At 41.5% G+C, this 16,764-nt stretch overlaps 1 protein-coding gene across 1 annotated transcript; it reads right to left on the bottom strand.

Annotated features, from left to right (window-relative positions):
- Positions 1–699: 699 nt before the first annotated feature.
- Positions 700–15,655, bottom strand: LOC106534304 (apolipoprotein B-100). The gene is made up of 26 exons (XM_014030898.1): positions 15,545–15,655; positions 15,273–15,317; positions 14,355–14,467; positions 14,124–14,269; positions 13,869–14,016; positions 13,329–13,481; positions 13,120–13,244; positions 12,926–13,011; positions 12,252–12,699; positions 12,055–12,169; positions 11,830–11,976; positions 11,504–11,715; positions 11,192–11,411; positions 10,894–11,067; positions 10,608–10,805; positions 10,337–10,504; positions 10,028–10,233; positions 9,735–9,905; positions 9,533–9,663; positions 8,220–8,421; positions 7,938–8,110; positions 7,669–7,844; positions 7,462–7,577; positions 6,973–7,346; positions 2,159–6,864; positions 700–2,058 (listed from the first exon to the last, which is right to left on the bottom strand). The coding sequence occupies exons 1-26, from the start codon at positions 15,597–15,599 to the stop codon at positions 937–939; spliced, it is 9,930 nt and encodes a 3,309-aa protein (XP_013886352.1). The 5' UTR covers positions 15,600–15,655; the 3' UTR covers positions 700–936.
- Between the last annotated feature and the right edge of the window lie 1,109 nt (positions 15,656–16,764).

The raw sequence follows: 16,764 nt of genomic DNA, 5'->3' as shown, positions 1-16,764 counted from the left end.
TTTCGTGATTTGGGGGGAAAGAACCAAATCGATCGACAGAGGTAAGCTACGCTATGCTAACACTGCTGCAGTTCTTCATCCATCATTTTGAAAGTAACTTAATATTTATCGGGGACTCTAGTCCTTGAATTCAACCATTAACACAGAAAGATATAAATTTGTATGAACAAGACTTCAGTCTAGGTGTGTCTATGTTTTTGTTTGACATCTATGTTTCCTTTCTGCTAAAATGAAAGTTTTCTCCCTAAGATTATAGATTCTCTAGTGAAAATCTGCCATTTTCAATTTTACACAGAGTTGTTTGAACTGTTTGTGTTTACCTGTATATAAGGAAAAAATATATAATTTATTGGAACTAAACTGGAAAATAAATATGAAGGTCGGTTACATTATAAAATACGAGGTAAAGTTCTTTTAAAATGTATTTTAAACATTTTAAGTGTATTTATTTATTAGTTCATTTATATATTTCTGATTTTTATTTCTAATTATGTCATATTTGGTCCTCCATACATTAAGTATAAGATGAAGACTTTTCTTTAGACAGGCTTTTTAATACCTTGATGTAGCATATTGGCATTTTTTTCTCTTGTTTTTATGTTTTCTTGTGATGAGATTTTTACTGTAAAGCGTCTTGGTCACCTTGGTTGTTGTTAAGCTCCATATAAATCAATAAATAAAGAAGTGCGCTGACGTGTATACAGTACAAACTGTATTTATTGATGACCACATGGCTTTTTAAATAGTACAAGACACAAAGGACAACACAGCAGAATCAGAACAATTGTTGGTTTACTGTGAAATAAAATTAAATGGAAAAAGAAACAGCTTTTAATGTAGAGCTTTGTTTTTTAATGACAAAACATTTATTTCTGTATTGCTGGATATGATAAAGAAACAGTTATTACAAACATTTATTCATCATTTTGGTTGAATTCAGTTGAATCTGGCAACATTTGGTAAAGGAATATCAACCTCTATCTGCCTGTCTCCTACTTTAACATACGATTCAACGCTCTTGCTTTTTTCTTTGAGGCTCCTGATGACATTATTGTGGAAGGTGTTAATGCCTTTTACCATGGAGTCGATCCAAGACTGGATGTCTGCTCTGAGCTGTTCAGAAGATTCCTGAGATAATGGAATGTGGGAGAGTTTATCCATTACAGAGCTTAGAAATTCCAAAATAATTCTGTGGAACACCTTCAATTTTTCAGAAGCATCTGCCAGGACAGGTGAGTCCTTCAGATCGCTGTACCGCTCAGCCAGTAAGTTGTAAATGCCGTCTATGTTTTCATGTTTTAGTTTTTGGAGAAAGTTTTCACTCTGTTCAATGATAAACTGCGTAAATGTTTGGATTTTCCTGATTTTATCTTCCAGCTGGGTGTCTCCTAGTTTCCTCACGGTACCAATCACATACTCTTGGATTTTCTTTACATACTCCAATACGATATCTAGAATCTCTTTCCCGCTGAGAATACGGTCAGAGCCTGGAAAACTGAACTGAATTGTTTGGAATTGCTCAAAGACTGGTGCGAACATGGAGGTGAGATACTTTGGGATCTTTTCCAAAGCCTCCTCAGACACATCGGCAATAAAAGCGCTCAATTTCTGGTAGATCTCAAGTCCAGAGAGCCTTCGTTCATAACCAGGGATCTGGAACTTGGTCTGTTTCAGGAATCTAACAACAGCATCAAGAACAAGTTCAACCTTCTTTTGGTACTCTCTGAGAATCAGAATGGTCTTATCTATGACAGCGGGCATCGCATCAGAGGGACTAACTGCAGCTAGGTTCTCAACAGCATTCTTCAACATTTCTTTACCTTGCTTTGTAGCCTTTTCAAGTGAGCTCTTTAGGCTTCTAGCATGTCTGTTGAGTTTTTTGTATGTTCTGAGAGCTGGATCCGAAACCATTTCCACCACCTCGAGTACATGTTTTTTCAGTCCCAGCATCATCTCGTATGGCATCTCCGTATTCCAGGTGGTCTGGAGGTTCAGCTTTCTGGATTCAACCACAGACATCTTGAGACCAACGATGTCAACGTCGGTTGTTGGCTTAGTCTGATGGAAAAAAAAGAAGAAGAAGTCAGATTAGGAATAAACAGTAAATTAATATGAGCATTTTTTTAGATATCAAAAATGTATTTAATTTTTTTTTTACCGGGTAGCGTCCGTAGAGTCTGGCTTTCAATTGTGCTGGCCGCTTTGTCTGCATCTGAACAGCAATGAGTCCCGAAGATGGAGTAGACATGGAGACGACAAGGCCTTCCACTGGATTCCCTTTCATTTCCTGCTTGATTTCCATCGTCACTGAAGGCAGATTGATTTTTGCGGAGTTGGTGATGGATGTGTCTACATTCTCAGAGCTTAAGACGATGGCGCTTTTGTGTTTTCCTTCCAGCAGTGAATGTTTCACAGACAGGGAGGAGGCCAATTGAAATTCATCCACTGTGTTCACTTTGGTGCTGGCCTCGATCTTCCCATTCAGAATAGTAAATTCAGACAACGAGGAGGCATCAAGTTTGATGTTAAGGCCATCCTGGTTGAGGATGCTGGCGTCAGTTTTGAACGTGATCGCTGCTGTATTCATGGAGAACTCATAGGTCAGGTCTCCCATCATTGGGATCTTGATGGTCTGAATTTTGGGCAGGCTGACTTTTGGGACAGTCAGCTTGTTGAGGACAGATGGGACATGTAGGGCGGGCATTGTCATGAGAGAGGCATCGAGCAGGGGAATTGTGAAGGAAGATGTCTCAACATTCATCACTGGAACTCTGTAGGCAGGTATCTCAATGGCTTTTGGCAACTCAACACTGTATTTTTCATACTCTGCCTTTGCTTTGTCGTAAGACGAAGCGAGGATGACTGTGGCCTTATCCTTGCAAGTGAGCGCTCTCCTGTGCAGTGCCTTCATGCTGGTGTTAATGGTATTAATGACTGGTTCCAGATTAATATCAATAGTGATCATCTCAGGATTCTTAACATACTTCAAGTTAGATTTCATGTCCAACGTCTGCTGAGTTGTAATCAGGAAGTAGCTCAGGCCAGCGTCTTCCCAGAGAGAATAGTCCTCCACTCTAGGGGTCTTCATGCCAACAAATGGTAAGGTGATTTCAGGAATGGTGATAGGTTTCTTCAGTAAGTCCAGATCCGCCTCCCCATTTATTTGGGAAATTATGTTAATTTCTCTCTCACCATTGTCCATGGAAAAGGAATGGGAGTATTTGTACTGGTTGAATCTGGCCAGACCCGCCCAGCTTGCCTGGTGCACTTCAGAGTTCAGAGTGAACGCAACGTCATTCTGGAGGTCAACTTCTCCGGACAGCCCGAATGGAAGGACGACCCTGGCATTGCCTTTGTTCTTCACATCAAACACGAGCTCTGTAGGTTTGATCAAAGCGACGGCAGAGCTTGTAATACCTCCTTCTACTTGACCGACCAATTCTGCGTTGTGGGAGGTGGTGAGATCGATTCTCATGTCTTCAACCTTAGCTTGGAGCTTGACCTCTGCAACGCTGCCCTTAATGGAAGGCGTTTCAGTCTCAGCCTTGGCATTGATGATGACATGGCGGAAAATGCAAATATCAGCATCAAGATTTTGGTTCATCTTCAAGTGGTTGCTGCTCGTCACTCCAGTGAAGGTCACTTTGGCTTTGTGGAGATTCATTTCCACGTCGATGTCACTCTTGTGGGTTCCCTCATCTGAGAATTTCTGAAATGCATGTTTCCCATTACCCTGATTATTTAAAGTGAGATGCATGGTGCCATCTGCGAGCCTAAATACAGTATTTTGCTCTGTCATCATTTCACTGAACATGTTGAGGGGGGGCATCTTGAGGTCATGTTTGTAGGTAGTCTTCATTGTGGCGGAGATTTCATTTTCCGTGTTGAGGATTGCATTGTTAAGAAGCTCTGCAACATAGGGCTCAGTTGTGATTTTTGCAGCTGTTTCAGCAGAAGCTAGGGCTGATAGTCCATGCAAATCCATTGCTCCTTTGTGTTCAAGTGTAAAGGATGGCTGATGTACTTTAATGATCTCAGAAAAGGTCAAACGGCTCATCTCGGGTGCAGAAAATTGTGCAGAGGCATCCACAATGAAGTCAAGGACATTCAGAGTAGAATCAGCCCATGAGTTAAAATTTATTTTGAACTCTGGTGTGATGGATGAGGTTGTGGTGTTCTCCAGGTCAGCGGTGGTTCTTAGTTTGTAATGAGGTGAGGTAACTCTGAACTCACCGTAGAGTTTTCCAAAACAAGGAATCTTGCTCATGTCTTCAACTTTCTCTTTCAGCTCCTTTGTGAGTGTTTCATAATCATAGGACTGAATTTTCTGGATCATTCTCATGAAATAGTCACTCATGTCATCAATCAGCTGTTTGAAGTCAAAGGCGTACAGTTCATTCATGAGCTCCTTAATGGGCACCAGGGCTGTATTCAGCAAAGGCTGGATGTCAATTGATGTCAGAGCTTCATATATAATCTGGAGCTTCTCTCTGATCTGATATGCCCGCATAATTTCAACCACGTCATCCATAAAGGCCCCAATTATTTGTTCAACCTCATAGTTGGAGAGAAACTCTTCAATTTTGATATAAACTGCTGCAAGTTTTTCATTGATATTATAGTTATTGATTGTAGCCTTGATAGCGTCTTTGATAGATTTGAGCTGATTAATAATTTTGTCCTTAGGGAACTTGGCCATCAGTTCGGTGATGTACTTTTCCAGAAAGGTGATAAACTCTTTTAGGTCTTGGACAAAGAGGTCAAATTCAAAATGGTCAATGGCGTCTTTCAGTTCTGCCATTTTGTCCTGAAACTTGGCACTGATCTCATACCTGGTGCTGACGTCTTTCAGCATCTTGATGCTGTAGTCCATCAGCTCCATCATTGTGGTCTTCATGTTGTCAATTACTGCTGGCAGGTGCTCGATGAATGGGATCAGGATGGAGTGGCTTTCACGGTTCTTGTCATATTTCACAAATCCAGAGATGGCGTAATCTTGGCTGTCCTCACTGAAGAGTGGGGTTGAGACTGCTCCTTTCATTTCAATACCCATGTTTGTTGGATTGTTGTATGCGCTCAGTTCTTGATTAAAAACATGCTCATTTACTGTGGATGTCACCTTCAGTGAAACACTTTGCTCTTGCAGGCTTAACATGTTGTTCATCTTGTTATCCATGCTGGTCTTGATTGCAGGTCTGTCTGCCATTTCGTGGCTGGTTGAGGCTCTGTACTCAAAGGACTGAGTGAACAGTGTGGGTTCTGCTTTCAGGAGGAACTTGCTATACACTGCGCCGTTGTGCTGCCCGTACACATGCACCTCACTGTTTGAATTGAAAATGGCATCGATGTTGAGGGTGAAGGGTGCGGCAGCAGATTTGATCGTACTGTCCAGACGAAGGAAGGGTGAGTTAAAGTTGGCCACATTATTGAACTTCACCGTCAAACCATCAACTTCCACATCAGTGTCATGTGTCAAATGAGATCCCAGGAGTTTTCCATTGGTGTTGCACTTTGCAGACAGGATCATGTCGGCAAACTTGATTTCATATCTGTGCTTGAGCTCCTCTTCTGAGAAGGATCCCATCAGTGTTCCAGCCAGTTCCATGTTGTAAGGTTCTGCCTTAAACTTGGCATCATTCACAAAGTTAACCGCCATCACCTTCAGGTCATTTTTCACTGTGGCCGAGACAGTAAAACGCTTCATGTCGAGAGTGATGTCCTGCATGTAGGAGTTGCTGCTGTCAAGGAAGTTGTCAGTTTTGGACTGGAGGGTTAAAGATCTCAAATTAAGAGATAGTGAGTGGGTGTTATCGGTCTTCATCTCCCTGAAAGATCCAACCATGTTGTTGGAGAAGACCAAGCCATCCTCATTCAGTCTGAGGTTCACTCTGTTCCTGCTGCTAACGTCAAACAGGTTACCTGCAAACATGCTGTTGAGATACACTTCTGTGGTTGCAAGCTTTCCCTCCACGTTGAGCTCGGCTTTGTTAGCTTGAATGCTTCCTTTGGTTGTGAGAGACAAGGTGGCTTTAGAGGCGTCAACTCCACCGTGGAAAATGTTCTCAAATGTAAAGGGGCTGTGGCGGGCAGTTGTTGTGCAGCTGGTGGTCAAGCCATTTGTGGTCAGTGACAAGGTTGCTTTGTGGGAAGCAATGCTTGAGAAGATGTTTATGGAGGCGTCAGCGTTGATCTCTAAGCCAGAGGGATTCATGGCTCCAGTCAGCAGGGAGTATGCACGGTTCTGCGTGTTCTTATCCTCAGCTTGGGTCTCTACTCTGAGGACAGCCTGTCCTACAGAAGAAGAGAACTCCGTCCTGCTATGGATCATCTTCTCATAAGCATTGGTCACAGAATCAGACTGGAAGCCGAGTATGAACTCCTTGTAGCTAAGGTTAATTTTGGTGGTGTGCGTGATGGGGTCATGGTTCACGTCGGTGGTTGATTTAAACAAAAATTCATCTTTTTCATAAGATGCTTTGATCTTGTTGGAAAACTTCAGCTTTTTAGAGTTCACATTCAGGGTGCTGTCCATTTTTGCTTCTTTTTTGACTGGCTCAACGGAGAAGGTGTGGTGGTAGGTGGTGGTGGCAGCCAGGGGTCCAAAGGCGATACTTCCGTCTGTGTTAACGTCTCCGAAGAGCATGTTTGAGTCAAGGGTGTACTGGGTGGTAACGGTCAAATTAGTGTTCAGACCCACGGGATCAGCAGCAGCATATAACTTGTAATGACCCGTTGTTAGCACATTGTCTGTGACAGCAACACTTTCCACAACACTAAAACCAGTGTTGACGAGCATGTGTTTCAGGGCTCCATCGACGGTGACTTCAATCGTTTCCTTATCTGTGTCTGTGATTTTGGAGGCTCCTGTGAAACAGAAAATTGAGTAAGAATGAGTACACGTTCGATTTTTATGTTGTTTCGTCAATATTTGCTCACAAAGGAACAATTATTACAGAACAAAATTAAGATTACCCTCAGCTGAGAAGGAGAGCAGTCTTATTGGACTTTCAGCCATGATGCTGAACTTGGCCACATATTCAGGTGACTCAGCAGTGTTGTTACCAGCAGTGAGCACCGCCTCCCAGTCGTAGTAGTTGCTGTTGACCTTGGCAGATGCCTCCATCAGTCCCACCAGAGGCAGGGTGAGATCGTATTCAGAGGGGATGGTAAAACGTGGGATCGGGATCTTCTGTGGGGCAAAATCTAGTTCCAGCTCAGGCACAAAAATGCGTGGGGAGGTGACAACAGATGGTATCCTCAGCTCCTCGGATGTTTTCCCACCAAGTGGCAGAGGGATGGTCATTGTGAAATGGTTCTGGTTGAACTGGTATCTGAGGTTGCTTTCACTGGTTTAATCATAAAAAAATAAGTCAAACTTAAAACATGTTTAAATCGATTTTATGATGTTCTAAATCCAAATCAAGAGGCAATTTCAAACATGCTAATTTGAGGTGAACTTACAGGTTCATAAATAAATTTTCAGGCACTGATGGGATTTGCATCAATGCAACGCTGTCCCTCAGTTTCTTGATGCAGGGAACATCAGCAGAGATCTTATCCATCCAGATGTCGGTGGCCTAAAAGAAACAAAACAAAAATATTTCTCATGTTTCAGCCCATGAAAGTTAGTGTCTGCAAAAAAAGTTGCAAACATTGTGCTGTTTTTACCTCAAGTCCTTTGTTGAGAATGTGCCGCAGCTTCATGTCTGTATTGTCAACCTGCCGGTCCATGACATCGTTTGCAAGCTGCCCGAACAGAGTCTGAGCAGCTTTGGTATAATGCACTGGGATCTTTGTGTCAGCATTCATGTTGGACATCAAAGACACCTCAACCTGCTCTTTACCTGCGGTACATGAGATTTTGCATTTTAGTTTTCCATAAATGTTGGAAAATCAGTTTCATTTTGAATACCAAAGTTAATTTTAAAGTAATGTACCATATGTGATGGTGACTGCCTGAACGGAGGAGACCTCTGGGAGTTTCACATCACTCTTGATCTGCATGGTGAGTCCATCAGTATTGCTCATTGTAGCAGTGAGGGAGGCATCGGTCCTGAGGGATGGCACCAGCAGTTGAACCTGCAGCATCCCATCATTCATGGCCTGAAATCTGCAGTACATGTAAAATAAAGTCTTTTAGTGCAAGCATTTTTAAGTGTGTTAATAATGGAACTACCAATAAAAAAAAAGCTTGATATCATTTTAAAAAGTTGACTCACTTGGCACGACCAATCAGAGACAGCTGTTGCACGTTCTTGTTGGAGAGCTCGAGGAAGATGGATTTGCCCTTTGAGCTGCTGTCTGTCGCACCCATCTTAACACCTGCCTCAATGTCAATGTCAGGGATCTGGATCTGAGTGGTGAAAATATTCCTGTTCCTGTTGTACTTCATGATGGCTGTAGCCTCAGTGGGCTGTTTACCTGGAGTCACAAGAAACAACAAAAAATATTGCTTTATTTTTTCATTACAGTGTGTACATAATTCTGTAATTGTGCTGATTCAGTGACCCCCCCCCCCCCCACCTAATCCTTCTATTTTGTGCTGTTTTCAGCTCATTCAGGAGGAGGCTGCTATACATTTAGTTTTTTGCAACTTTTACATTTTAAAAATATTTATACTTACAAAATTCAGAGAACAGAGACCTATTCAATGCCTTTGATACACTTTCTCTTTTAAATCAGCTTTAACACATTTGTGCTGTTTTTGTTTTCCTGTGCAATTTGACCTTTTAGCTTGCCCTTTGCTACTTTTAGCTTTTAGCTACAGTGCCGCAATTTTTTACTTATAGATAGTCCTTTTCACATTTAACTTCTAGCTAACCTTTTGATGCTTTCACCTAGCATTTAGCTACTTTTAGCTTTTAGCTACAGAGCTGCTATTTTTAACTTATAGTCCTTTTCACATTTAACTTCTAGCTAACCTTTTGATGCTTTCACCTAGCAATTTGCTACTTTTAGCTTTTAGCTACAGAGCTGCTATTTTAAACTTATAGGTAGTCTTTTTCACATTTAACTTCTAGCTAACCTTTTGATGCTTTCACCTAGAATTTTGCTACTTTTAGCTTTTAGCTACAGAGCTGCAGTTTTTAACTTGTAGTCTTTTTCACATTTAACTTCTAGCTAACCTTTTGATGCTTTTCACCTAGAATTTTGCTACTTTTAGCTTTTAGCTACAGAGCTGCTATTTTTTAATTTATAGATAGTCCTTTTCACATTTAACTTCTAGCTAACCATTTGATGCTTTCTTCAAGCATTTTGCTACTTTAGCTTTTTGCTAACATTGTGTTACTCTTGGCTTGCATTTTGCTACTTTTAGCTATAGAGTTGCTATTTTGAACTTTTAGATAGCTTTTTCCTGTTTCAACTTCCAGCTGGCCTTTTGATATTATTAACTAACATTTTTGTTGCTTACATAGCATTTTACATCTTTTAGCTTTAATAACTTAATTTCAGCTTCTTCTAATGTCTGCACTCAGCATTCGTGCAGCAGTTTTATAGATAAGGTGTGTAATTTCAGTTCTGATGCTCGTACCTTCAGCCCTGAGGATCATCTTCAAGGAGTCAACTTTATGGCGACCATCCTTTCCTTCGCTGAGGAGGTCGTAGACAACCGTGGCCGTGTACTCAGTGATCTCTTTAGTCGGCTCGATGTCGAAAGCAAGCCTAAAGAGAGATGAGTTTTCACTTTATTCTATAAGAAAAGCTAAATATGAACTCTTCAGACTGTAACTTACATGGTCTCTCCATTCAGGGGGAAGTAAGGAGCTGTGGTCTTGTCACGAGCATCATTGTAAAGCATCGTGGAGCAGAACTTGATTCCAGAGAAAAGACGGTTGCACTTTGATTTGCTCTGTTTGTGTGGGATCATTGTTGCCTGACCAGAACCTACAATCTCCACTTTATTGCTAGAAAAATAGGAAAAAGCAGCAACATGAGTTTTACAACACAATCCATCCATTGGTTTATAAAATATTTTTGCTAACAAACAGATTTATTACAAAAATAATATTTTTGTGATTTTGGTCACCTGATTCTGAAGAGTTTGGTGGTGCCCTGTGGAGCAGGGATGGAAAGCTTGACCTGGTTTTGCTCCATGGTGATCTTGGCACTGAGAGAACTCTCGTGGAACAGGTTGGTCCGCATTTCAACAGCAGAGACAACAAACTCGGGCATTTGGACCCCCATCTGAGTCATGAACTCAACTCCAACAGAGGGACTGAAGGCCAACTCCTTCTGCGGGTTAAACCAGACCAGAAACATAAAATAGGTTTTAAATTAAAAGCTACAGTCCAAAGTTAAAATAGCAATTTTTTGTGGGGGAAAACAAAACTGTTACCATGTTCGGAGAAATGCGAAGACCTCCTTTTGCACCAGGAGCAAAAGTGCCAGAAAGAGCAAATGTCATTGGCAGGCCAGATGCTGTGGGTAAGGTGAATTTGTTGTCCATAAAGATGTAGTGTGCAAAAATCTCGTTGTTTAAGCCTGGCATCGAGATGCCTGTGAACTGATGGGAACAACAAGCACGTTAAAATAAAGATGATGATATATTTAAAACAAAAAACGGTCAAAACACATATAGGGATACTGTAAGTGTAGGATATCAATACCTTGGCGTGATGCATGAAAACCTTTGCGTTCAAAATTGCGTTTTCAGCAATAAACTTCAGATCGCTGCCCTTGATGAAACCGAGCTCAGTTCCCATGATCCTCAGGTAGGCCATGGCTTCTGGGGACTCTTGACTCTGCAGATCTTTCACCAGCTTGTTGAAGTTAAGAAGGATTTCTCCCATAAGGTTTTCAGGAATCTTAAGGGGGAAAAAATGTTATTTTATTTTGTCAAGTTGTGCTTTAAACAACCAGAGTGATGAAATGACTCGTGCTCAAGATGAATACCTTCGGCTGTCCTGATTTCAGAGGAGCAAGCCATTTTTCCAGAACTTCTCTGATCTTTGGCGGCATCTTGTCCTCAGCCCAGTACAGAGCTTTAGACACAGAGTCAGGAAAGAAACCATTCTGTCCAAACAAAGCCTCGATGGTTGGCTCGAATCCTTTCCCCTCCACGCCGACCTGAAATCATCCGAAACCAGACTGGTCTCAGTTTGATAATCTGAACTGAGCTTTAACTGGATATTACTAACAAAAAAAGGAGCCTATAACACAGCAAATCATTAAAGCTTAAAGACATACATACCTCCCAAATATCCATGCTGTAACCAAACGCTTCCAGGGTCGTTTCAAGCAGGATTTCTTTTGGCAGCTGGTTGCTGGGATCAAAAATGATGTTGCCCTGAATGCTGGCCTGCATGCTCTCGTGTGTCACACCCAGCTTGTAGTTGCGAGACTTGGTGGTGTAGTCGTTGTGTGCGACTACATCAGTGTCTTGCAGGACGTCCATTATCCTCTTACCGAGCCTGAAACAAAAGCAAATGCAAATTATGTCCTGTGTACGGCTACTGGTTCAGATAAAACTTCATTAAACTTGAAAAGGCATCTCAGTTCTCACTTTTTAGTCTCTGAGTCCGTTGAGGAGATGATGTTGTAGACGTGAGAGGAGACAAAAGCTTTGACCTGCATGTTCTCCTCCTGGCTGAGAAGCTTCTTCACCATCTGAAAGTCACTTTCCTGAGGATCCCTCATCAGAATGAGGTACGCCGCCAGGCGCTTCTGCACGGCACCCTTGGCGTACTGGGTGACCTTTTGGAGGTTGACGCGAACCTGGACGGAACAACAGTCCCTTTAACATACAGTCTGTCACCATCATTTGTCAATCTTAAACGGTGTAACAACAACTTAAAAGGTATTGTCACTGTGAACTGGAATGGTAGATACCTCTTCTGTGACGGACATGCGTCTGAAGGCTTGAATGGCTGCCAGCTGCACGGACAAAGTGGTGGAAGGTTGTCTCATGCACTTCAGCAGGGTGCTCTTAATAGCAGGGTCAGCAGCCTCCATCGCTTCTCCCATGTTACCAACAACCTAGATAAAACATCACAGATAATTAGCTTTTTAGCTGTTTTATTTGCTTTCAAGGTTTGTTCAGAGCTGGTAACCTACCCTCAGGGTCAGGAAGGTCAGGTCTTTCTCCCCTGCACAGTCTTCACCCAGAAGGGATGTTATGTACTCAAAGACAGCGGTGATCTCTGGGGTGACACCCTCAGACTTGTACAGTCTAGAGAAAAACAACACGTAAGTGAATACTTGCTAATGTAAAGTAGAAATTACTACTCAGCACTTTGGCGTTTAATTTATACCTGGTGACTGCATTGCTCAAGGCATACATGATGGGTTTGCTCTGCTTGTACTGAGCCATCGCCAGCAAGTCTTTCACCATCAGGCGGGAGGGGTTGGACAGCATTCCCAGGGCGTAGACGGCAGCATCCACCTCAGACGCGCCATGGTCGAATCCTCGGAGAACCTTCAGCATGCCGCTGGTGCACTCTGGGGTGCCACACTGAGCCAGCGCTTGCCAGGTCAGAGGGCCGGAGATGCCCATCATCTCATCAGCGGCGGAGCTCAGGACGTCGGCCCTCAGGCCGTGGAGCTCGGAAACCAGCTTGCGGAAGAGTCCGGCACGCTCCTCGCCCTCGGTGGTCTGCGACAGCACGCTCAGCTTCTGCATCGTGGTTAGAACGGCGTCCTTGTTCTGCACCGGCAGCTTGTCGTCAACGGCCTCCATGGGCAGCTGCTTCAGGTTTTCATCTGTACGCAAGTTAGTTCAATCAGCAAGAAAAAGTCCCAAAAACACTGTGAAGGTGCCTCCATCTGGCACTGATAAGAGAACTGTAGGAATGTTTTATTTATTTATTTATTTATTTATTTATTTATTTATTTATTTATTTATTTATTTATTTATTTATTTATTTATTTATTTATTTATTTATTTGATTGTTTATTGTGGTCATGATCTAAACACTAGTGCACTTACTGTGGTGGAATACTCGGTCATTGATCCTAGAAGTCTCTGTCAGGGTCACAGTTTGCCTCACGACTGCAGAAATTCCAAATTCATTCCTTTTTCAAGGGAAAAAAAACACAATTTAGGAGATTTAAAGGTAAAATAATGAGCTTTGATGATCTAAAACTGGATCACAATGGTTGTTTAATTCTTTTAACGCCTACTTATGAGAGAAGGGAAGGAAGATGTGTTTCTCTGTGCAGGAGCCACTGGTCATGTACTTCTCCCGGCTGTCAAACTTGTAGTTGCAGATCTGAGAGCTGCTGATCATCTTGGACAGCGGGTAGTTCTGATGGAAGGAAGACCACACGTGCAGGTTTGGGTCAGGAAATGCTCAGTTTTGTACACGTGAAGGTGCTGTGTGAGGTCTCACCATGCCAGAGACGAGGGCCAGAGGACTGGTGTCCTGTCTGCGAGCCACGAACCGGTCACACGCCGTCAGATCCCTGCTGACCGTCACGTCGACGGCGTCATCGTCTCTGGAGTTGACAGAAAGCTTGGAGGAGCACACGCCGTGCACGGTGGGCTGAAAACAAGAGGCTCGGTCAGAACCCGAGGGTGTTCGTCACGTCTCACAAACAAAAGCCTATCTGATTCGAGAATGTGCCTTCTGTCCTTTCTAGATCAGATAATCAATGAACCCGAACGATTCCGTCTTCCTCTGCCCCCATCACGGGAGCAGGTGATGCTGAAGGCGCAGATAACTTATCTCGGACTTTGACCGGTACATGATGAGTGTCACTGTAAGAACATAAGAGTCCATTTATGACCTCTCGGGCAGCTTATCTGCTGGTTGTGTAACTTGTTTATCTTTGCGTGACTCTACATCACAAACAGAATTAAGCTGCTGTAGCTCTGAGCTAACTGGCAGCATTGAGCTGGAAAACCATCGTTAAGAAAGACGAGGAGCTACCATCTCTGCGCTCTTCTCCTCGTCCAGGTCAGGCACCAGGAGGGCGGAGATGATCCCCCTCTTCACGTTCAGGATGTTGGTGGACTCGTCATCCTCAGGGTACAGTTTGACATCATTTTGTCCTTCCACTGAAATCTTCAAAGGGTTCCTGGAAGCAGAGGTTTAGGATTTAAGCTCCTTTTGATCTCTCTGAATGAGCCCAGTTATGATAACTTCAAAATAAAATCCTCCTGGACAGCCAGCAGGATGACTTACTTGGCCATTGCAGCTTTGAAATCCTCAGCACCAGCTGCAGGACGGTACACCAGCTTCCCATCATCGTCCACGCCGGAGATCTCCTTCAGAGAGCAGTCTGTGGTGCGGAGGATGAAGCTACACGTCTGGGGCACGTCGACCTCAACCTGTGCAGCACAATCAACAGTTTAATTATTTTATTTTATTTTATTTTAGAGCCACAGCTGGTGTTCTTCTTGTTGTGGGACTCACGGTGCAGTGGACTTTAGGGCCGCTGTTGTTATCCGTGGCTCCATTCACGCCGTTCAACGTCTCGGCTTCGTAGTTGTACACAAAGCGTTTGAAGTTTTTGTATCTTCTGGCCACTAAAAAAAATAATGTCCCCAAGTGTCACTTAAAAATTCTTTTTCACCAGAATAATAAAAAAGAAACATCCAAAATAATCATTTAGGTTTCTATTTTATCAGTTAGTGGAGCGTGTTTTCAACCAGACAAACATTTATGAAACTATTTCAAATATTACACCACCAATACTACTACTACTACTAATAATAATAATAATAATAAATACATGAACAACCAAACCTTCAGGCTGAGTGATAGTTAATATCTTGATGACATAAAAATGGTTTTATGTTATAGTAAATATTTGGAATTTTACATTTTTATATGTTTAAAATATTTTCAAAAGTATTTTTTCCATACATTTAGTTAAAATAAATCAGTAAATTATATTTACTCTACACATGTCTATATTTTAGATAAAAATGTTTGTTATTAATAACCAATGATAATAATAATGATCTGCTGTCAAACTTACTTTTTGAAAAAGTGTAATAAACAATTTTATTTAAAAAAGACATTTAAAATGTTTAACGTGAACAAAATGCGAGTCAGATTGTTTTTAGATTTAAATTTAAATAGAAATTAAAAACATTGACAGGCAAAGTATCCTTGTACAAGCAGTTGTATCTTTAGCTTTCTGCCTGGTTTGAAAATTTTTCTAATTAAAAACAAAACATTTTAAAAAGTGTTAACGAAATGGTATCATCTGTATTTTCACCTTGTTTGTCATGCTTTAATTCAGTTACATTATTTATGTTACATAAAATATCCACAGTCATGCTCATAAATAATAACAACACTTAAGTTTATAAGAAGGAAACTCACAAAAGCAAAGAGGAGATGGCTCATCTAGACTTCCTACATCTTGTTCTGTGAAGAAGGACAAAAAAATTTCATTTAGAGAAACAGAAAATCATGTTCAAAATGAGCCAAGCTTGAATAATTGTATTTTATAAAAAAGAAAATGAATTTGTCAACTTAGCTCTAAGCATAAAAAAACACTCATCCATAATATGTTTTCTGCCATTTATCCACTTTAACACATAAAGTCTCATCCTCACAGCTGAGTAGTTTTGCTGTAAAAGCAGCGTACTTACGGGCGAGCGTGTACGAGCCCAGGAGCAGCAAACAGCAGAGCTTTGCTCCCCACATGATGGGGATGGAGAGTCTCCCTCTTTCTCTGAAGACTAATCCTCCTGCTTGTGTCTCAGGGCTTTTATAGACCTTCAGTCTTACTGTATATGATGGCTGGGACCTGCGGATATCTTGTCCTGGTTCCAAAGTCTGAGCCGTCCTTGTGGCAGGCCAAAGGTAAAAAGACTTGTCTGTCAGCACTGGGTGGGGGTTTTCGGCGTGCCTGGCTGTTAAATGACTCCCCATTTATAATTTTCTCTTTTATCTTGAGGTTACTAATAACCCACAAGTGAGTTTAAAAATATATAGTTTAAAAAACACATTTTATGTGTTTATTCGGTGTTATTTAAAGCAGAAAAAAAACTGTAATCAGATCAGTGTCATGTTGTGATTAATACCTCATCTAGCTTTTATGGCTTGTTTTGCCCAAAGTGCACCAAGCAAATATTTGTCACAGATTTTTTTATGGCAATTTTGTTTTTCACTCTTGACAGACGTTATAATAAGGGCATGCATATTTGCCAGTGCCTTTCAGGCTAGAATTTAAAGTTAAATGATGTCAGTTGTAGTCATTTTGGTCAAACGTTGAAAATAATTTTATTATTACGGCATGTCACACTCACTTAGAGCATGACTCAAACCAATTTCTAGTTCAATATCTGTAAAAGTGATTTAATTAGCCATTTTTGTGTTTGCTAAGATCAATTGGTTGTGGTGGAAATTTTGAATTGGATTGGCTCCAAAAGTTAATCAGTTGTAGATGTGCATCCATTTATTAGATCCTGAAAGTATAATTTAAATTTATTTATTGGTTCATAAGATATTTTGCTAACAAACAGAGCTAACTCCAGTAGTTGATGCCAAAGTTTTAAAAGCAGATCTTGTGGCATCGGTTAGCACTCAGAACATAAAATGGGGATCAGTCTCAGCTTCTACCACACTAGACTTTAGCACAGTATCTGCAAAATTCACTAAGATAGAAAAAAAGAAAAAAATTGTATAGGTCTTCTGGACGGGTTCTTCTCTAATGAAATGTTTAGTCTCTCCTCCAAGAGACTTCTTCAGTCTGAGAGTTTCAGGCAAAATTCAGGCTTTTAAGCACTGCCTCCATGTGATGTGATACTCACATCACATGGAGGCAGTGATGTGATACTCACATCACATGGCTATTGTTGACACCTAA

Source organism: Austrofundulus limnaeus, unplaced genomic scaffold, assembly GCF_001266775.1.
Source record: "Austrofundulus limnaeus strain Quisiro unplaced genomic scaffold, Austrofundulus_limnaeus-1.0 Scaffold1138, whole genome shotgun sequence".
In the NCBI taxonomy this organism is placed as follows: domain Eukaryota; kingdom Metazoa; phylum Chordata; class Actinopteri; order Cyprinodontiformes; family Rivulidae; genus Austrofundulus; species Austrofundulus limnaeus.
The sequence above is the reverse complement of the archived record's forward strand: the minus strand, read 5'-3'. Positions and strand labels throughout refer to the sequence as shown.